The following is a 22848-nucleotide window of genomic DNA, read 5'->3' on the forward strand; positions in this document are numbered from 1 at the left end:
AGCTGCAATTTGATTGGTTCTTTATAGTAGCCCCAATCTGATTGGTACGACATACATACATGAGTCACTGATTCATTCATTCATTCACTCAGTCACTGCTCATGACGACTAAAACGTATTTTTTTGGACGAAATAAAAAACAACTCAAAATCATTTTTAAAATGTTTTGCTCCAATGAGCACATCTAACATAGTCCTAATTTGATAATTTCTTATTATCTGTTAATTTACATTTAATGGCAGGAGAACTTAGCAAGCTTTACTAAGCTTTTCTAGGAAGATTCCCTGATTAAAAATAATGATTTCAACTTCCTTTCTTGGCAAATGTTAAAGTCACACAGCTGAAAATTTATACACCACTTTCAAATGCCAGGTGCTGTGTTCCCTTTCAGTCATCTAGGCCAAGGAGAGACAGGAAGCTGGGGAAAGGAAAACGAATGTACGAATGAGATTAAATTTGGACAAACATTTAGGAATAAAAAATTAGCGATAAGAGTTTCGCACAGCGTTTCGATGTCTCCGTGACATCTGTTTTCAAGTGGTGACAAAATAAAAATTGAATTTTTATTTTGTCACTTCACTTAAAATTGATGTCACGGAGACATCCAAACACTGAGTAAAACTCTTATCGATAATTTATATGTACGTTTTAAGGAAAAAAAACATTTAATGCAAACAACGCATGCCATTCCTGACTGCACCTTAATATATTTGTACTGTGTACAGGTTTTGTCTACAGGTTGTGTTCTTCAGTCAGCGACCACAACTTTCTGCACTCTCTGGAAAGGTACATGTATCAAGGTTTCTGATGATTACAGTACATAATTGGTTCGTTAACTTTTTATAGACAGCTTACTTGCTAATATGTCCATGTAACCAGTCTTTGTGCTTCAGTTTATCACGCCATGAGTCAGGCAGTTTACTGGCGCCCAGTTTACAGCCCAGCAAAGCTCCAGCTACAGCGCCATTAGTGTCGGCATCACCGGCCTGCAAAGAAAAATAGGTCCGCATAGCGTGCGCATGATACTGTAGAAGAAGTGGGTCATGTTTCTCTAACCTTACACAAAAAGGTTTAAAGGAACTTTGTAACGGATTTTGACCACATTTATACATAAGAAAATTGACACCACACTGAGTGAAATATAAAAATAACTACTAAAACAGTTAAGGGACATTTCAGTAACACAGCAAATACAAAAGAAGGTATGGATGGCCAAAAATTGAAGAATACAGTATTATAACAGATTTCGATACAAGTTTTTTAAAAACAGTTAGGCTGAACAGTTTCCAAAGTTGTTCTTGTTTGTTTGTTTGTATGTATAACGAAGTGAAATGAAGCTATGGTTATGTCATATAATTATAAAGCCACAGAAGTAATGTCTTCGCTAAAATTAAGATCCTAGCGTGTATTTTACAAAACTTAAAAAAATAGACTAAACTCAGCCGTGACACAGACCCTTTTAGTCCTCCATTAAAATTAAAGCCTTTTTGCTCATTCACTCACCTCAAATGTTACTGCCTCTAAGGCAGCTCGAAAGTCATCTTGCCTAAGTGACCAGAATCCTGCCCCTAAACATTTGTACGTGTAGCCAATTTTGCCAGCCTCATCCAGCTTGAGATCATCTAATGACTTGGCAAACATGTGTTTCTTTAATTCCTTTTCCTAGAGAGGGACACCAAGGACTGGTTATAAATTATAAAACAGAAAGAATTTCAAGTTGGTCTGGACCGGTTTTAAACTTACAACTGCAAATTATTATGGTCATAGTTTTAACTTCGAAAAGGGAACATGTTTCTCTAAAAAACTGACCAAATGTACACTGGAAACAGACGAACCATCAAAATTTCAACAACTGTCACACGTCCCATATGTTACCTGGAAAACTGGTATTTTTTAGCGATCCACAAAACTTGAGCTTCTCCTAGATTGGTCTCCTTTCAAGGGTTTAATTCAAACTTTCTGACAAGCATGAGAGCCCCCTTACACCGCGAGTGGAGTAAGAATTCACCTGTTCAACAGTTTCAAGTGTCGCACAGGCATAATCATATGCATCTCCCATGATTGCTTCAGTATCATAGCTGTTAGATTCCTTCACAAAGTGTCTTCCCTGTAACATCAATGCTACTGCTGTTGTCACGGCAACACAGGACGCAATGCATCTTGGATCAGCATGTGTGACCTTGCATGCTGCTTTGGTGTTTTCTATCACTTTCTCAATGTTACCAAAGTCGTGGACTCCAAGAATGGAAGTTCGCATTACACCTCCGTTTGGAGCGGCCTGACGACCAGAATTTTCCCACACGTATTCTGCTGCCTAAAATAAACAAATTATAACAATTAATCATTCGTCTCAGGCTGTGTCGGCACGTATACATTAATTTGTTTATTAAAAACTAGCCATGGTACACATGTTAAATTATTGCAATTTCTGAGTTTTGATTGGTTAACAGACAATGGTACAAATTAATGTATCTGTACATTGTATATAAGCTCATACAACATGTATACCAATGACCACAAATATGGTAGCCGCTCCGCATTAACGAGATCAGCCAAGGAGCTCAAATATTGCAATTCTTTGGGTATTTTAATACAGCAATTATTCCACTTGCACTGTTGGATATGAGATAGTTATGGCCAACATGGCGCTACGAGCCTTTTTGGCTATCTACCATCTCATATCCAACTTGTGCCCATAGAATAAATGTTAAGTACAAATAAACAACAGTCATTAAATGCACAGCCTAGATATCAGAAGGCCAAATTTCAGCGTACAAAGAACAACAGCTACAGGTAGCAGCATGCCTTATTACGGAAACCAAGAAATAACTTACAGTGTATAACACCTGCACTGAAGGCCTACATTGGCCTCAATGTGGGCCTCGTAAACTAGACTTTACAAGTCATGAGTGGATTAACCGATTTATTACACCCACATTCAGTGTCATGTGCATAGCTCTCTTTCTACATCCATCTTTTGAATTCGTTTTTCAATGTGCTGTTTGAAATGAGCCAATCAAAACTGATACATACTGGTGTTGGTTTCATGCAAATGAGCCTACAAGTTCAGAAGGTCATACTAGTGGGCTGTGATTGGCGGATTTTGATCCATCTTTTTTGTTTAGCATGTCGAGTAGTGAGTATAGTATGCTAATGCTTTCTACAGACTGACTGCTATACCTTATGTGGATCAGTTAAGAAGTCAGGATGGTGCAGTACAAAAGATGTAGTACGACCAATACCCATTCCACCCAAGTCACCAAGCTCTGGGTAACCTTTCCTGCTCCAATTTCTCATCTTTTTGGCAAAATCCACAGGTACCATCTGCAAGCCAACAAAAGAAATCTCAGCGACAGAATTTTAAAGAATCTGTGACAATGTGATCATTATGACACAAAATGTATCTTCAAGCTAAATATATCACAGTATGTATTAACTAGGCTGAGACACTTTATAAGTGGTGACTAATACCTAGTCTTTTCTATGTTACTCTTTTATTATCATTAGGGGGGTGGGGTACCCCCTATAATGAACTATGTGGGAAGGCTCTGCCTGAAAAAGGTACCTGTTACAAACTGGATGTGAATGAAAGGGTAGATACATGTACATCTATCTCACAAGTTAGGTACTGGTACCTTTTGAGGCTTAAAGTGAATAAAAGGGTATAGACTGAGATTTCATATAGTTGGAAGCAGAGAAGAGGAAGGGCATTCCCCTAAACCCACCTACAGACCTCAGGGGGGGGGGGTGCACTCCCATACATGTATACGAGCTATGTGCCACTATGGAGGGTTTGGTCTAGAATAGGGTATCATTTGCCTGGAAACTGATCAGTGGTATGAAAAATTAAGTTTAGAATAGGAATAAAGGAGGCTTTAAAATTTCCTAAATGTACATAAATCATCCTGGCAATGTTGTTGACAGATGGTTTTCCTAGTCTAGTATAGGGCTACAAAATCAGCTCAACTTGGTCTGGTATAGGGTAAGGGTTTCAGAGTCTCAGTGGCACATCCCCACCCAAAAACATACAGAGTGCCCCCCCCCCCCCCCCTATGGTACAGACTCACTCCTTGGGCACTTGGATTGCTTGTCAAAGCTTATGTGGTTTCGTACAAAACTTTTTCTGAGCAGCTTTTTACTTGTTCATAATGAGGGTACCACCCCCTCCTGTGTAATTTTGGTTACGTATTTGGAAAATTATGTTAAAGGTGAGAGACAACTGTAGCTGGCACCTGTGTAGTTTTGGGCGCGGCCACGAAAGGGAAAAAGCAAGAAGGTGCCTGCCCAGAAACCCACAAAAAGCCATTATGTCTCCTTCCAGAACGATTTTTGTCCCATAATTTGGCTGAAATGGCCACAAGGTAAGTTTTGATTGGCCGTGAACGCTCTGAGGGATTTATCAGATGCTTTGCTAAAGAAATGTATCTAGTAGAGCTGTCAAAAGAAATTTGAGTGTTGTATAAATTTGACTTACAAGTACATGTATGTAATCTAACTGTCATCTATTAACTGAAGTAAACATTGAAACATGCGCATCTGCAAATTTAAAGAGCTTTTCAAATCGTGCTTGTGGGAAGTTTTGTGACCAGTCTCTCTCTTTTCCTTTGTGAAGCTGTCTCGCGCCTTTCACGTTTCCCAAGCACGATCAAAAACTACACAGGTGCCTGCTATGTAAGCTAGTTCATAAAATTAATGTTAAATCTAACCTTGCCATCATTTTCCAACAGTGATTGTAAAATCAAAATCATTTGATCAGAATCATCAGTCCAGTCTCCAGTCTCCCATCTGCTTCGATGAAAGTCATCATATTTCATGTCATATTCTAAATGTGGCATTTTCTTTTCTTTTTTAGTAAATTTTTCCATGAGTTTCTCCCTCTTGCCTTTGCTTGATTCACCACCATAAATCTTAAGAAAATCACACAGAAATATTGCACTTAGTCACTTTTAATTAATTTATGTTTTGATCAAAGATGGAGCTGTATAAAATTTTCAAAAAATACATAACTTTTTAATAATTTACTAGACAGAATATAACTAACAATAAGGTCAGGAAGTCGGCTGTCTAGGTGGTCAATAAGCTTGCCAAGCTTAGGTTCCAGATTATTCCTGTAAGTACTGTTTAATAGCATAGTGTGCTTAAGTTTTTTGGGCTGTCTTTGCCCCACTTTGCTAGACGTGCTGTATGGGGATAGGCTAAGGTTACTCACGGTCAGTGGTTTGCAGTCCTGTTTGTATGCATGCGCCATTAATTGTGCTCGTAGTTCTACTGTGCGTAGAGTTCCAGGCATTCCTTTTAAAATTGTGTGTGGTTTTTCAATGGCATTTTTCCACTCTCTCCCCACATCCCCCTTAATTTTATTTTTATATTTATTTAGTTACATGTTGTTTTATTCAGTTATGTATGGGGCAAGGGCTGGCAGACAGGGCTTGTGGCTGGGGCGTGCTTAGGGCAGGCTTTTCGGGTGTTCTGGCAAACTGTGTTTGGGGCCGGCAGTTCCAGCTCCCAGGTTTCTAGGCACCCAATCTCCATGTACCACTCAGGCGTTAATTATATAGCAACTTACGTAAGCAGCTTCTGCTTTAGACATGAACTCAGTCAACAGTCCAATGGCATCTCCAATGCAGTTTCCATAAATAACTCCTTTTATGTGATCCAGCAAGTCCTTCTTTTCTAAAGAAGATTCAGTGTTAAAAGAAGGAGGAGGTCCTGTTTCTTTATCCTTTGATCCGGGCGAGGGCTGTTTTTCTTCTGAACTTGTTGTCGGGGCTTCTTCGTCCAATGCTTGTTTAATAGTTTGGCTGCCTGTGGATACTGTGTCATGTTCTCCCTCGTGGCCTGACTCCTTGGTGCTTCCTAGGTTAGTATCAGTGATTGCAGATTCGGCTTCATTTGAAACAGGCTGTCACAGGGAATAAAATATTATCACCATCATGATGAAAAACTAAACTTCATTACTTTTTTAATAATTTATCCCACATGTATATACTGTAGTATATGTAATAACTAGCTTTTTTATTCAGATAGTCAAAAATCAACATAATCATCACCACCACCAGTACCACCACTGTCATACATACACCATAAGGATTTATTTTTTTTTATCTTTGCTCACTGCAGTAGTAGTTGCAAAAGGTTGCACCATTCTGTTTCTACCCTGCCTTTCAGTTCTCCAACTTGAATACTAATGTACATAAATGTCCCACTAGCCTAAGGGTCAGCTGCCCCAAACTGCTGGAGCTCATCCTAAATTAAAGGCAACTACACCGCGTATGCAACTATTAAAGCGACTTTTATGCTCTGGCGGTTTGGTAAGCCAATTGTGAGTGTCGGTTTGCAGGTACATTTCTGTTTATCTTGCAGTTTACAGCCAAGAATTTATGGTGGCTTTGGTCTTTAGGAGAAAACAATAACTATTTGCAGTCTAGGAAGAACAAAATATGGAGGTTTGCAGAATGTGCAACCCCCTATAACAGACCCTAAACTAGGAGTGTGGCTTCTACCCTCTGTATGGGATGCAGGTTACCATAGCAATTTGACAAGTTACCCGCTTGTAGTTCACTGAGTTACCCAATTATACTCCTGGGTAGAGATAGTCAATTTTAGAGTATGCTGCTAGCCAAAAAAGAATGCAACACAGTGACTCAGGCCAGTGCTCAAACCCAGACCGCTAAATCTGAAACCCAATGTCATTCATTCATCACTCATCTCCTACTGCTTGAACATGGGAGATGATTGAAACCAGCTGCCAATAGGCTGTGAATCACGCAAACCTTAGCCGTGTGCGTGACCCCTATAAGGTTACTTGACTGCTTTCCAAAGACTCTCATTTTACTGAGTAAGAACAAGGAGAAACTGGCTTGTTGGCCCGGGTTTAAAGCTCCTGTTGCATATAATATACTGCAGGGCCGTTCCTAGGATTTTTGGTCTGTGGGGGCAAGTTTTCCTTGGAGGGGGGGGGGGGAATTGTTTGTTTGTTTTTAGTTTAGTTTTTCTTTTTTTTTCTTTAGTTTTCTTTTTTTTTTTACTTTTCCTGGCAGAGGCAGCTGTTAGCCCTGCCCCCCCCCCCCCCTAGCTAGGTACGGCCCTGCAGCCCTGTATTGGTACTAAATATGGCACACTTAATTTTCAAAGCTGATCTACACAGAAACAAAGACTATGTGAGAACTAGGCCACATCAACTAATTTGAGGTATAAGCAAAGGTTACTGTTATATTAGGCAATTGTTTTGTTAAGGCTTCATACAATGTAGAAGAGTTCACTGTGCATTTGTTAAATATCAGTAAGTAAAGACATGATTTATAGAGGGTAGCACAAAAATAATGCAATTTCCTCATTTGCAAATTAATTTTGTTATGATACAGCTTATAAGCTGCAATGTAAATCACTTCTAAAGGAAAGAAAACTCTGCAAACAACTAAAACGATCTTATGCTCAAAAAATATAATTCTCTTGCCTGATCTTGTGTTGTCTGTTCGTTTGAGTCAGCATTTCCCTCGCCTTTTCCGCTTACATCTGCAGATTCAACAACAGAACTCTGAGCTGGGTCAGTTTCCATTTTTTCGTCGCCGTCTGCCGGGTTCTCTTGAGTACTGTCCAAAGTAGAGTGTTGTGTTGTTGCACTCTGTTCTATTTAGGGGGCGGAAGTAACCACTGCGGTTTTAAAAACGTTATTGAAATGTTCATTCACACTCATTCACATTACATGGCTTGCTTTCGATTCTTTGGCGGAAGTTGGTCGACATATCGTTTAGCACTTCATGTAACACTTCATGTATCATGTGGTTTCCAGTCTCCCTGCCTTGGGCGATTGATACCGGACTCGAATCCAGTTACAGAAAGGGAGCTTTAGAGGGCATATTTTCAAAACATACTAGCTAGGACACATAAAAATAAATTCTAAAGACTATTTTATGTTTATTTCTGTTTTATTAAACATTCGTTCAACATAAAGCTCTTTCACTTGTTTGACAAAATTAAGTCTGTAAAGTGCTTGTGCATTGTGGCGCTGGGCAGAGAGGGGGGCCATTAAAATGAACAGGGTTGGGCTTATTGCAGTACGTTTTTGCTACGTAAAGTGCGTGCGGGTTCTCAGCTTGAGGAATAAGTAGGGGTACGGCTAGGCGGGTTAGGGGGGACTTGTCCCTTGCCCCGTCCATTCCCCGGGTAGAGTTCCCATATTTAGCTTTAGCTGACACCATAGTAGTATTATCTACGTACATCTAAACTTTTGTCCTTTAATGGAATCGACAGTGTCGGAGAGATCAGAAGAATACACGCTAAAGGTTTAATTGAAATCTGCAAGAGTGTCAAGCCGATGAGTGGTGCCTGATCTCTTGTAGATCCTGGATCAGTAGTCAACGGCGCGTATCAATAAATAACGCAAGGAAAGAAGCAAAAAGAAAACTGAAAAACTTAGTGATGGGCTTCACATCACTTCCTTCTCGCGCTTCAAGCTCGTTTACAAGGTACCTGGGCTTTTTAATGAAGTAAATTGATCAGCTTTTAGACTTGAAAACAACTGTATGTTTCGGTTGAAGAGAAACGAACTTCAACTCATGATCACTCGAAAGCAGAAAACACACCCCCAAGGTGGGGGTGGGAACAGGCCCCCGCATAGATTGCATATGAAAGGAGCGTTGGTGCTCGTCGTCTCGCTTAGGAGTGTAAATTTCGGATTTTTAATCTCACTTAGGGTGTTCCGGGCAAAACGTTTATATTTTTAGCCAAAAGGGTCTCGTTTGGGGCTGCACACGAGGAAATATATAAATGTTAATTCTATTCTTAGCCTTTCGGTTATCTTTTAGGGGACAAGAAAAGCTTGAGCCACACCCAGATTTGTCTATTTAAGGAGTTCTTTTTAAAAATTTCCGACGAGCATCCCCGCCCCTTTCATATAGGAATTCCCCCTCCAGGCTTCGCGCTAATCCCATTTTTCACGATTCTCCAACTAACGGAACGCCTGGAAGAGCTGAAAAGAGTACGACGTTCAAAATAAGTGCAAAGGCGTTTTTTGCCATTAAAATCGAAAAAATACGGTAGGGACAAATCACCACTAGGTAAACAACGAGTTCAAAACATATATCTTATTAGAATATTTATTGTTTGCTAGGTAAATAAAATAGTTAATTTAAAAAAGAGGTACAAGAACAAGATTTCCAGCTAACTATCAATTAAAAGATATGATATTTTTTTAGCTAGCTGCCATACCATACCGTTTGCACTTTAGATCTTATTGTAAAAAAATTCAAACATGTTTATCGACTTTCTTATCTAAGCGCTGATCATAAGTCGACAAACAAATGACTGCAAGTTGGTCATCGCCTTCAGGCTCGTCACGCAACGCTTCTCCCCGTAGAGCCGTAGCGTGACGCCCCTTTCAAGGGCTGTGAGCAACATTGGGAGAAAAAAATAAAATATTCAGACTAAATCAAGAGTAAACGGTTCAGAGCGTTTTGACATTGTATCTGATAACAAAACGTATTTCGAAAGCTGCAGAACACTTTACGAACTGCCGTTGCTTTCCATGGTCAAAATATTAATTAGCTCCATAGTATAGTCATACATTTCTTGTAATGATTATTTTAAGAATTTGGTGGTACGTGACAGAGGCAGCGGAGCGTTTTGAAACGTGGGGCCCGTGTCCGATTTTTTCCTTTTATTGGGGGGGGGGGGGGGGCCCCCCCTACGTTTATCATTTTCCTTGATTTTCGTGACCAGTCTTCTTGGGTTCAGCTTTGAATTTTGTACGTAGGAGAAATCACATGTCAATCACCTAAAGTTCAAAGGGTTTAAATCAACATTTGTCCACGTTAGCTCCGAGGTTTAAGCCGCCTGGGTCGTTCAATGTTTCTTTGAACTTTAATATAGCTGTACCCTAGTTCTAGATGTTTTCTTTTTCTTTTTCTTAAAAACTTGAGTGACATTGAGCCACGAAGCAGCATAAACAAGTCCTTAAGGGGACGTAAAGTCGTTTTGTATAGCCTGTAAGCCCAAGTTTTCTGGAGTTTGGCCCAGGCCAGCCTACTATTCAAAGCGACCTTTCTTTTAATTAAGAATAACTTTAATTAAGACTATCCAAAAATCGTTTCAGAAATCAGTCTCCATATCTTGAATCGAAAGAGACTGGGGAGAGGACAAGACGTACTTTCCACGGTCCTCTCCACGCGTCCTTCGGTAACATGAAAATCTGTCCACTTTCATGACGGATTCAGGCTTTCCTTGATTCCTTTGAATTTCTTTGCAATCGAACAGCCTTGAGGTCCCAGGCGAATCTTGGAACTGAACAGCACGTTGTACAATAATGTTTTAAACTAAACCTTTGCTAATTTTGGATCAAGCTTTATCATTACAGGACTTCCACCTTCAGCAGAGCTAAGTGTGCGGCCACGCTGCATTTTGTGAGACACTTGATGCGAAACCGAATTAGTCAAGGAGGAGCTTCTTCCTTTCCTAAGACATAAATTATCTATCTTCAGCTTGATAGCTTTTCTGAATTTCTCCGCTCTGAAGGCATAAAGAAGTGGATTAATAAGCGAGTTGAAGCTGAACAATACAGTTGGAAGGACACCTGTGAGAATCTCTCTGTTCTGCGGAGACATTGCCACCCGAAGGTTCGTCGTGAGCCACAGAAACGCTATAAAAATTGGAACCAAGAAAAACAGCATGTTGCTAAGGACCATTGTTCCGATCCTCCGGGCTAGTTTACCGTCTCTTTTTACGCCAGCCCTTTCGCTCGTTTTCTTGACATCTAGAAAAATCTTTATATACAACGGTATCGTTATTAAGTACAGCAACATTCCCCATAGAGATAGACCGATGCTTAGTTCATAAGAGTGCGGGATGTCCTTAATAGGACGAATTGGAACACAGTATGTGTTGCCAGTGTAGACCGAAATCTTAGCCAAGGGTAAGATAGCAACGCCCACGGATAAACACCATGTGAACACGACAAGACCTAGCGCTTTCTCACGACTCACTCGCACTGAAGGCTTCAAGCAATACACTACCGCCAGAAACCGTTCCACTGTCAGAATTATTGACGTTTTAATGCTCACGATTTGACCAGTGAGCCACATAAATCCAATGACATTGCAGAGGTCGTTCATGATTAACAAAAACTCCGTATAAGGCTTTAGTCTCGCACTGACCAAGATAAGTGTGTACAGACTGATCATGAAGTCGCTAAGAGCCATATTGCTTGTCAGGAACATGGTGACGTTTCTCCTCAGCACTCTCGTTGTCAGGGTAACGAAGATGACGGTGAGATTCAGAATCATTGCGATTGGTGAGATTAAAAATTCCACATATAATATCTTGTTGTCCAGGTCCCAACAGCGGTGTATAGGCGTAACACGAATCTCGTGCTCGAAGCAGGCTGGATTTTTTTCTAGGCATTGTGGAAAGAAGCCATGTTTTGCATATTCAACAACCTCTTTACTTGCCTGAAGTTTATTTAAGCGACAATCTGCCATGTTACCAACAAGGTATTCTCCTTTTCGCAGTTCAGCGGTCTCAATATTTATGTCTTTGTTTTTAAAATCGCCATTTTGTAAGGTGTAGTTTTTGACCAATAGGCAGTTTGCACATGGCTCGTTCCAGGTCACTCCCTTTATTTCTTTGAGCATGCGCAGTTTAAGCAGCGGTGTTGGTAGTTTGAAATGTAAGTTCCCGGATAAATCCAAGTACATCAAAGATGGCAGCCTGCTCGTGGAATTTCCTTCCCATTTTCTTAGCTGATTCCCAGAGAGGTCCCTAGAGTTAAGAAAATAATAAACTTGTCAGATCTTTCAAACCTTTTTCATACAATAACTTGGTCGATGAGAGTATAGACGATGAAAAATGACGTTAATGGTAATGCAACGTAAGGCAAACTTCGCAAAACGTACGAAATAAATTGTCGCCACCTTTTCTAAAACAGAATCCAGCGAGGTTTGAAATACCAACTGAATGTTTTGGGATGAAATTTAAAACCTATTCATCGACTTGAAATGCATAACTTGTGATCTTATGAGCTATCACACACGCGCGCGATTTCGCGCCGGCTGATTTTCCATCTAATTCGCCGGGAAATTTTTATTGTTATTTCATAAAAAAAATCGACTACATTTTTCCGTGGTCAATAATTTTATAGACCGCATAGAAACGATGCTATAAAATATCCAAAATTTTGTAGTGAAACCACTCGCCTAACGGCTCGTGGCTCCACTTGAGTATTGAACATTGTATGACATCATTTCTATGGGAAAATGTGGTCGATTTTGTTAAATATTTACTGACGCTTTTATTTGCTGTAATATCGATAGAATACCTGCCAATTCTGAGACCGACTACTCTAGAAGGTAGAATTAATAACGAAATGTAAAGCTGTATTTTCTTAAGTGGAGGCCTGATTATAACAGTGTACTTACAGCCGTTGTAAACGATTGAGACCTGAGAAAGCGCCATCCGTAATGAGGCGGATGCTGTTATTTGAAAGACTCCTGCAAAATTAACAATAAGCCATAATCAGGTTTTATTTCCAGGAAATACTATACATTAAAAAAAAAATGTAAGTACAATTACTTAGTCGGGTTTGCTACAACTCGAACGTTGTTTAGGGTAAGACCATGATAAGTAAATAAGACTTTTCGCCGGAGTCATAACTGTATTATAGTATTCCGTATTCAATAAGGGCAGATGTTCGAGTGCCGATTAACACTAACCCAGGATTAAATTGTTTTCGAGAGCTCCTATAAAATGTCATGGGAGGAGAGACGCAGGACGAGGAGAGACCCGGACGCAGCGCGCCCTGGAAGCACGGCGACCTGGCCCACGTATAGAGTGCGTTAAAATTGTTTTTAGAAAAAAATGAGGTAGTTGTGAAAAATGGTACTTACAAATTTAGAAGATTAGTGAAGTTACTAAACGATCCAATGGGGACCGTCTCCACTTTACTGGCGACGATTTCTCTGAATAATGAGCAAAGCAATAAAATTAATTAGCTTATGAGGGAAAAACAAAGGAAATTAAGTAAGCCTACTGTTTAATAAGTTTGTGTAAATCGGGCGCAAAATATAACTTTGTGTCGATTTTCGGGGGCGAGATATCGCCAAAATAATAATAAAAAACATGATTTTATGCAGATAGACATTCGATCAGTCAAATACAGGATCGTGCCTTTGTTCATGTAACATATATTATGGTAAGAGTAATTATTCTCTCATTTTGAGCTATTAAATGGCTTCGTCATCGAACTGTTACCATAAAATCCGGGTGTAGGTTTTTTCTTCCGTTTGAAGCTATTATTCAGGAAGAGGTTTCATGCAATGTCTAAGTGATGAACGATATTGTAAGTGACCTAACAAGACCTAGCCCATCCTTTTTGAGCACTTTTCAGAGCACTCTTATCTCGTCGTATCGGAAACACTTAAAGTGCAAATCAAATACTCTCTTTCTACTAATAAATAGCTGTTTCTTATTTGTCATACTCATGCCTTGTCCTGCAAAATTTAATTTAATAATGACGGATTTACGAAAATGTGCACGAAATTGGATAAATGTCATTTTGGGTAAAACTATGTTGAAATAAGAAATAAATTTTATTAGCGTCTAGATTCATTAAAAGGTAGCGTATAAATTACCACACTGGCTAAATATATCTAGTATTTTGGGAGGGGAAAGCCATAAAATTACATATAGATCGGATATCTTGTGCGTTGATTTGGGAAAAGGGAATTGCGCATTTTGCCAAATAACCTAGCAACAAAGTGGCTGGCAAACGAGCCGACACGACAACTTTGTGTCGTTTAAGAAATAATTTCCATGGTTTTTATTCGGACGATTTATGGTTTTTCATTGAGAAATCCCTTTAATAAAACGTTTACAAATAGAAAATCTCGGGAGTACTATTGAGTCATATATAGGCGAAATCTTGCTCGCGCAGTACATTTTCTGATTATACTGTGCGGTATAGTCCTTATCAATTTGTGAGAAGTCCTTATCAATTTGATGAAAATAACTGACCAAATATAATATAATACTGCGGTTTACGGAATCGAGATACAGATTTTATAATAAAGGACCTGTTCCCTTAGCTTATAGAAAAGTGTCCCAGTTGTAGAACTTTTAAAAGCTCTTTGAGTATTCTAATATTTTTCTGTCCGTGAATTTTAGAGTACTGAAACGAAAGAAATTGCTACTTACAAGGATTTCACATGAAGAGGATCGCGGATAAACGTCGACAGCTCTTTGAAGTCTGCAACTGAACATTTTGCATGGACGCCGTTTACACCAACGAGCTTAGTACACGTGCAACCTCCCGTGCAATTATCTGCAACTACTGCTTCAGTGTAAAAAAGAACTTGGCAAATTACCACAGCCAAAACTAGGGAAGAGCAGCGACTCGTCATTCTGTGAAGAGATATCAAGAGACAGTGCATAAGATTAATTAAATCCCTCTTAGAAAACTTGATCTAAATGATCTACCTTCTTCCTGGTGATTTTTTAAATAGCAACCAAGCTGTCAAGCCATTATATTAAAAGCTCTTTCAGATAATAAAGCAAGCAGGAAATTGCACTGATAAAAATCGTCAATATATGAATTATTACTCGGCCGCGTTTGACATAATCTGGTACCTTCTAAAACGGGCTTATACGGGAAGTTACTTCACGCTGACAGAATCTGTAATAAACCCCTTAGCAGGTTTGATTTTAAAATGTGATAACTAAACGTGTGAAATATATACTGCTAACTTTATTAAGGACGTGATTCGAAAGGGCCACTGTGAAAAGCTGTGTCATGTTCTACACCACCAAATCAGTTTACTTCTAAAAGGTTTTTAATACTTTAGCTTTCTGTCAATCAAAGCACAATTAAAGTTGTTTCATTGGCTAGAAAGAAAAGAGTTTTGGCCTTGTGTTTGTTTTTGTAGCAGTGTGAATGCTTTTCTACGGCATTAGTTAGTTCCAATTATTCATATAGCGCTGGAAATAACTATTTTAAAACAGGTCTTTGTTTGAGTAAACGATATTAAGTGCACGCAGCGAAAAAAACAAAACATTGAAAACTAATCGAAGATAAATTAATGGTTACTAGCTAGTATCAAATTCTCTACCGCTGTTGAAATTTGTCCTTTGGTCTACTGGGAAATCAATTTATAGTGTTAAATTAATTCATTTTCTCATAACTTACACACTTAAATTCCTTATGATACGGTATGGAGAACTTGGAGATTTATCAATACTTAGGAGGGTTTGCAGCTGAGCAACTCTGCGTTGTTAAAGTGTTTGTTTACGACGACTTAAAGATTTTTCAAATGACAGATTTAATGGCGTAATCTTATCGGTATCATTGGTGGCGGGAAACGAGCGCAATGAGAGTAAGAGGTTGCTAATAGCAACGAGAAGCCGATAGGGTAAGCTGGGTCTAAGCTAGCCCCGTATAAAAAGGTCTTTAATCTGTTTTTATTAGAAACTTTTCTATATTAGAACCTCTTTCAGTAGTCATACAGTCGTAGTTAACGGTAAGCGGTTGAAATATTTTGCAGCGCTTCAGTGATGTATTCAAATTGATATGATTTTGTTCTAAGAGGTTTTCAATATTCTACATCAAATATTGACTCGACAAATCGTGTTTACTCAGTAAGGCGGATGCAATTTACATTCAAAAGCATTTTCTTTGTCAAACGAAAAAGGAAACACAGGAGTTTAATTTTGTTCAAGGTCTGTTTCGTCTTTTATATTTCAATTCATAATTAGTGCATCTTAAAAAAACAAAAATATTTGTTACTCAAATAATTAATTTTCTTGTGCTTTTTTCTTTCAGAAGAACGTTTTTTATACCAAGATTTTCCCTTTAAGCACAAAATATTGACTTTTCAATTTCTCAGTAGATAACACCTATATTAATAATTCAGTATTTTGATCGCATATTATCTTGACATTTGTTCTTGACAACTTTTATATAATTGTGGAACGAACAGGAAGTTTTCTTGACCTTTTTTCCTTGACAAGTTCTATTTGCTCGTAAAAACTTATAAAAACTTCCCTTAGGAACTTTTCTTTGAAGCTTCGATACTTTTTGTACAGCGGAATATCCTAAAACGATTGTTCTGGGAAGCTGATTTCACAACCTCGTTCCCAGGGTCTACTCAGCTTTCAAGATGGCACTCGTCGCCGAGAAGACCTTGCATGTGGACGTGGTTGCTGATTTCGTTATTCCTTAGCAAGGCTTTCTTGTCGAGCCATGCACTCAATCAAAGTTTAACTACGTTACAAGTTTGTTCCTTGACAAGTCCCCTGTCAAAAACTGGATGTAGTGGGAGAGCCGGGGTGTGATGATGTGGAGAAGAGACGATGAAACAAGAAAGATACTTTCGTTTCATCGCTCCAATAGGCCATTTCCGATTGAATTGTTCCCATAATAGCACCACAAGCCACTATAAAAGTGGGAGTTTATTTTAACAATTGGTTATTAAACAATCAGTATTTTAAAAAACCCCGGATATTTTCAGCTCTCTGTTGCGGTTTTTAACTGCTTAAAACCACGGGGGGGGGGGGGGGGGGGCACACGGATTAATCGAATTCTAAGAAAGTCGGAAGTTAAACGATAAGCGTTTAAATTTAAATTTCAAAATTGTAGTGACGTCTGTAAACCCTTACAAGTTGTAATTTGACTTCGTACAGATTATGTCAATCCACTTTTAAAGTGGCCGAAAATATACAGTTTATCATGCACTTTTAAAATAGCGGCGGAGGCCTAGCCAGTTGAAATATAACCATCACGCAGGCCTAACTTTGCTAAACGGCTTCCTTATTAATAGAAACTGACAAAATGATTTATGAAAGCGAATTTCTACTTTCTTACTATTAGGGTGTATCGCTTTCATTGTATTGAAGCGACGAACATTCAGTGAATAATGTAAAACAAGAAGCGAATGAAACAAGTGAAAATGATTTCGTCGTTATCAAAGTAAACATACCTTTTTTTAGTTGAGACCAAGTCTTGAAAATCCTTGTAGCTTGACTTATATCGGTTGAGACTCTATTGACGGAAGAATTAAAAGCACCACCGTATAAGAATTACTGTTTTCTGTTCAAGCGTAAAGTTTTAAATCAAATTAAAATTCACGGACAACCAATTGATGCACCACTCTTTTCGAGGTCTGAACAACGAATAACAAAAAATATTTATAACAACACTACTGTTACCCAGTAAACCAATAGTCTTCGAGAAAAACTAGTAGCATTGCAATAGCTAAATATAAAACTGACAGTTCGCTATTTTTAAAGTTTTGACGAAGTTTGAAATAATTAGCACTTTTCCCATGGATATATTTCAGCCTATTCATGGTGACCTTGTTCCCATGAGAACTTAAAGCCACTGGAAATTATTTGCTTTTTGAAGAGCAATAATCCTTTTCAAAACAATAACAATACTGTCCAAAATAGAAATGAGGTACCCGGCCTGCATGCTGCAAAAATTTTATAATTGAACCAAGGACTCAAATCTCTCATTCCAAATAGTGAAATTTCATTTGGTAAATTTGAAGATACACTACAACGCACAAAAATACTGACCAATATAGGCTTTCATCTGAATGGCCACACATAAGAGTTGACTCAAAAACTAGGCCACCTTATGCAGAATAATAAACAGTACTACATAAAAGCACTGCTTAACAAATTTCATTTGAACATGGCTACACACCACCTTGTACAGTAAAAATAACAGTACCACATCAGGGCCGTAACTAGCAAGAGGCAAGACGGGGCACTTGCCTCTTTTTGTTTTTAACCCAAAAATAAAAAAAAAATATTTTTTTTTGGGAAAATAATCTTTATAAAATTTTTTTTTTTTTTAAAAAAATTATGAAATTGTACTGAAAAGATTCAGTAGTTTTTATTTGCGGAATGGTCACACACTGAGGGTTTCATGCCACAGACGTCAAAGTTAGAACCACCTTGCACAGCATTAGTAACGGACATTACCACATGAAAGTACTGTTCATTATAGCTTTCATTTGAATGGTCACACACTTGGGTTTTATTCACAAACTAAAAAGTTAGAACCAATTTGTACGGAATATACAGCATATTATAACATTACCACATGAAAAAGTACTGCTTATTTAAAAGCTTTCATTTGAATGGCCACACACTAGGGTTTTATCCACAGACTTTATGCAAACTAGAATATATTCTTATTCCAGAATATTCCCAAACAAACGCGCCCTTAGCCTCCTCCGCAAAATAGCAACTCGTTAAACCTCCCAATTAGACCGTATTTTATAGAGGACAACACGACGGTGAATTTTCCATACATGATGGCTTCGCAAACTCTAAGTGGAAACTGGCGGTAAAAGATTGACTTCGGTAAGCATTCAGCAACAAGTTTTAACAAACATTTAACGTTCCAAACACGAGATCGTCACGGCCGTCAAATTGTATATTTTAGTTTGCTTAGAAGCTACGTCACGGAAAACCCATCTTGAGAAAAACCGTGGCCAGTCTGTCGTTCGTAATCCGTCTTAATCTTCGTCAGTTGAAACCATCATTGGTTATTTTCGCGTTTTTATTTCTCCTTTGATGCTTTTCTACATTACACAACTATCATATTGAGATTTTCTTCACTTTGGAAGGAATCAGAAATATGACTTAAAATATCGTGACACTGCTCCTTTAAATAGACATTATTTTTAGAAAGTTCCAAACAATAAAATTGTTACCCGTTGTGCATGTATATTTACGTAAAAAGGTACTTACTTTGTGGCTCGTTTCAGTCTTCGACTCAGATCTAACTTCACCTCGTTTAGTACACGTGGGTTCTAATTATCAGCGATTTTAAAAAAGTGTTCTGAAAATCTTGTACAGGAAGTCTTAACTGAGAAGGGCGTCTTAAACTTTACGGAAGGCGGAAAAAAGAACAAACAATTAAAATGATTAACAGGTCTGCGGTTAGCTCAGCTTGTGAATACAGCCGCCTTATAGGCCTCCCGGCTATATCAGCAGATTAATGTACACGCAATATTTTCAAATCTTACGACATCCTGTCAGAAGCATCAATAGTGCATTCAGGCTCTGTAATTAGGTTTAATTTTGATTTTTATTATCAATAATGAACAAACCGGTTATTTATTTTCATGGTTTGCTTAGTCTTCCGATCAAGGAAAGACGTTTTCTTTTAATTTGAAAATTATAAGACAGTTTAGACTGTCGATCTGTTTACGGACAACTGTTATTTCACATGGATACGTTTTGTAAATATCCTGGATAAGACTGATATGTGAAGTTCATGCAGTGTAAACTGTGAGCGCTTACCATCCCGGTAAGAGCGTTACGTAGAGAGTAACGATGTAGCGAAAATCAAACCGACGGAATCGTTTTAAAGCAAAGTTCTGATTCCGCTTACGACTCCTTCGCTTATGAGCCAGTGAGAACTGGATGGTAGGAGACGCAAGCAGAGGGCGTGAGAACTAGCATTTGTGATTAGTTTGTTCTTCCGCGCCCGCTTCTGGTTGTGGCTCCGACAATTTAACTTTTCACTGGATTATGAGCGGCGGAATCGAAAGCGGAATCGAAAGAAAATGAAAACGTTTTGATTCTTCCGACTTCGATTACGACGAGCTTTTGACTCCGCTTACGATTCCGATTTTCGATTTTCACTAAGTCGTTAGCGCTCTTTTGATTCCGTTTACCCGGCTCTGACCAATCGATGAAATCGATGATCGGTAATCAATCAATCAAGCGATCTCGATGTGGAGATGAACGATGGCGGCAATCGATGACCAATGGAGTCACAAATGAAATTCCTTAATTCCGTGCCTTTATTAACGAATGCCGGGAGAGCCTGGGTAAAAACTTGCACGTGAATCTGCCATCTTCTTAGAAACGATGTTTTTTTTTTCGCGAGGAGAACGGTTTTACGAACAAATGGTACAGAAAATCCCGGTCGTTCTAGTAAAAGTGAGAAAAACTTATACCTTGGAAGGTATTACTTTTTTCCCGAACGATTTCCGTTGGAATGAACCATTCGATTTGTTTTCCCTACTGCAACCATTTTTCCATATAAAATGTAAATGCACTGTTTATCAGTAATATAAGATCTCAATGGTTAATACCCTGCTCGTGTGAGGTCTCTTGTTCGCTATCAAGCTTTCACGTTAAGTGCCGATCTCCGCGAGTTTGCTGGGAAACCCAAACATGTCTAGATCTATGATTTATTACGAAAATTTTCTTGCTATTGAAATTAGAAGTTAATGCAATAGAAATGCTAGCTGTGACGTCACAATACATGTGCAATATGAGGTCGTATCTGTTTACACAGACACTGTTGTCAGCAGCAGTGAGTATGACATCGCATTTTTTAAAAGGACGGCGTGGAAATGTACCGTCAGTATAATTAACAATTAGTTACCGAAGTGGAGGTGAATTGGTCAATACGAGCCGCGAGAATGAAAAGCTGCTAAACATACCGGTAGCGAGGAAACGCGAGCCAGTTCCCTCGCCAGCTGGAGGTGATAGTACTTTGCTAATATTCTCCGAGTTGCTTTATGAGAACTTTTAACTGTGAATTATTTTTTCATGAATAAATAAGAAATATCTATAGGTGATGTTATCTACTTCCTTTTATTTGATATCGCCAACCAGAAATTCCGTACAAGCGCGCACGATCATGTGACCAATTACGCACCTTTCTCAAGCTGAAAGTATATAAAAGGAATATAGACTGAAATGGTTGGGAGAACTGGTATTTAGGTTTTAAAAGGCGTTATTACATACTGACAGATTGACTGAATGGGTCATCTGAAATTTGAGGGATTATTTTGGGAACGAGGTGGCATTCAAGCAAAACGTTTAGACAATCCCTTAAAGCCGCATGTGCTCTTAGAATAATTGCTGGGTGCCCGATAGACTCTCTCAAAGCCCGTTCCCGCTAGTTTCGTCGTCGCTATCTATCGCGATTTTCGCTCGCTTCTCGCGACTTCGTCGCTCATCTATCACGAGGAGCTTCCCCGCCAGAACCCCCTCCCCTCCCCCTGGCAAAAGGACATGAAATAACAGAACAAAATGGTAATTTCAATCAAAATTACTGAAAGATTTCTCAATATAACATTAGAGCTTTGAAGACTTTGAACCCTATTAAAAATTTATTTCTTAACCCGGCCAGACATATACTTGCATTCCAGACAAAAACAATTCGATCTAACTGTATCAATTATAGAATATCGATTTAAAATACATTTTACACCCTTAAAAATTTAGCTTTCGAAGTCAGTAGGATGTCCGCCTGTTGTTTCAAATTAGTCTATGGGTAGCACTTCTTTTACGATCCAAAAAAGGAAACTTTAAGTTGATAAATGAACACTATAAATATATTGTTTGTTTTCGCTGTTGCGTAGCGTGATGCGATGTGATTTGAAGCATGTCCGGAAATATGCTACGACCTCTAACGCGTCCTAGGTCATGTATGTGGGGTGTAACTACTATATTTATTTTGCTTTCTCCAGAACGTCCCTAATCGACTACCTTCAAACACGTTTGCTTGCTAAATTTCTCTAAAGCCAGTTGCATCGACTTGCGAATGTTGCATGTGATCCCTCGGGATACGCTCCAGTAATCCCGCGACCACAGCGCGTGCGTTCATGCCCGCATGTAGTTTTAGCATGTACTTTGTCTGCAAAGTGCACCCTGAGGCAACACTGAACAGTTAACGTTACGCAAGTTCCACGAAATATCGACAAATTGCAGCGCCTTTTGGGGCGTAATAAAACTCAAGCCTGAAATGATTTAACAACTACCAATTGAATTAATTTCACAAAGCGTTTAGAAGCGTTAAAACATGCCAGTGCTTTGTTCTCTCATGCATTTTGGAATTTTGCAATCGATGTGATCAGTTACAACGCATCCTTGAATTCTAGAGTTTTAAAACGCTTTCTTGACTTATGTAGAGGTCGATAAACAATATAAAGATTTCTGAGACATTTCAGAAAATCGCAAAGGACAATTTTCAGTCCTTTGGTTTTAAATCTCGATTCAGTACAAAATGTATAATTAACAATGATAAACAACAAGATTAAGACCTCGTCATCTTACTTGGTAAATTCATTATTGACCCACGAGTCAAGCTACGACTGAAATGTGAGTATTGTTAGCTTAAGCACCGTTCTGCAGAAACGCAGCTTCATTCAGTCCTATACCACAGCTTTTACGCAATTCTAAATAAATTTAAACGTTTCTTAACCGAGATCGCTAATTTAGCAAATCGAATGACTGACTAATTGCTACATGTAGTAATCCCTGGCTGTGATAAGCAACGAATGCAATAACAAATCGCGCTAGACAATCAAAAGTTAAACTACGCGCAATGTTACAACAGAAATGTCTGAACTCATACACATACCTGGGTGAATTATACTTTGTGATATCTGGTTGAATTCTCCTTCGTGATAATAACGCTGCGCAGTTCAACATTTGAAGGACGCCATTAAGGAAAGTTCCAGAGTTCCTGTGTACAAATCCATTCAACCTCAAGTGTTGTGTTATTTCATAATTTCTTTTGTTAGCATATTACGTATGTAGGAAGTTGATTAAACCGGAAACTGCACAATGATTCAGCTGACAGAAACTGTCAGCTATTGTGATTGGACCATTCGTATTCAAATCACGCCGAAGGTGGCGCAGGAAGTTTGTCCATAACATTCATAACCAAAAAATTGTAAATAAAAAAGATAAAGGAATAAAGGAAACTGAGAGAAAGAGCAAAGGATAGTCCAAATTAATATAGTCTCAAGGGAACTGGCCACTTCGCATGGAGTCAGATCGGGGACAAAATTAAATTGGTTTTCTTTTGTCGCCGGTCGTTGAACC

General features: G+C 38.7%; 3 protein-coding genes across 4 annotated transcripts in view; all 3 read right to left on the bottom strand.

Moving 5' to 3' along the window:
* The window catches only part of LOC144629069 (monoacylglycerol lipase ABHD2-like), a 155964-nt gene that overhangs the window by 25957 nt on the left and 107159 nt on the right, over positions 1–22848 (bottom strand). The gene's annotated exons all lie outside the window — the stretch shown is intronic.
* LOC144629056 (ADP-ribosyl-[dinitrogen reductase] glycohydrolase-like) lies at positions 194–7734 on the bottom strand. The gene is made up of 8 exons (XM_078487226.1): positions 7457–7734; positions 5567–5902; positions 4707–4907; positions 3181–3324; positions 2009–2314; positions 1504–1662; positions 856–986; positions 194–418 (listed from the first exon to the last, which is right to left on the bottom strand). Exons 1-8 carry the CDS (start codon positions 7556–7558, stop codon positions 388–390), a joined length of 1410 nt encoding a protein of 469 aa, XP_078343352.1. The 5' UTR covers positions 7559–7734; the 3' UTR covers positions 194–387.
* Positions 9693–22740, bottom strand: LOC144628127 (putative glycoprotein hormone G-protein coupled receptor). Of its 2 annotated transcripts, XM_078486187.1 has the most exons (6): positions 22382–22736; positions 16962–17023; positions 14185–14391; positions 12879–12950; positions 12411–12482; positions 9693–11754 (listed from the first exon to the last, which is right to left on the bottom strand). In XM_078486187.1, the coding sequence occupies exons 3-6, from the start codon at positions 14388–14390 to the stop codon at positions 10314–10316; spliced, it is 1791 nt and encodes a 596-aa protein (XP_078342313.1). In that variant the 5' UTR covers position 14391; positions 16962–17023; positions 22382–22736; the 3' UTR covers positions 9693–10313. The 2 variants fall into 2 exon arrangements, with proteins under 2 accessions (XP_078342313.1, XP_078342312.1); XM_078486186.1 differs by lacking the exon at positions 16962–17023 and having other exon boundaries at positions 22382–22740.

The sequence above is a fragment of the Oculina patagonica genome, chromosome 10, assembly GCF_052425735.1.
Source record: "Oculina patagonica isolate OP01 chromosome 10, crgOcupat, whole genome shotgun sequence".
NCBI classification, from domain to species: domain Eukaryota; kingdom Metazoa; phylum Cnidaria; class Anthozoa; order Scleractinia; family Oculinidae; genus Oculina; species Oculina patagonica.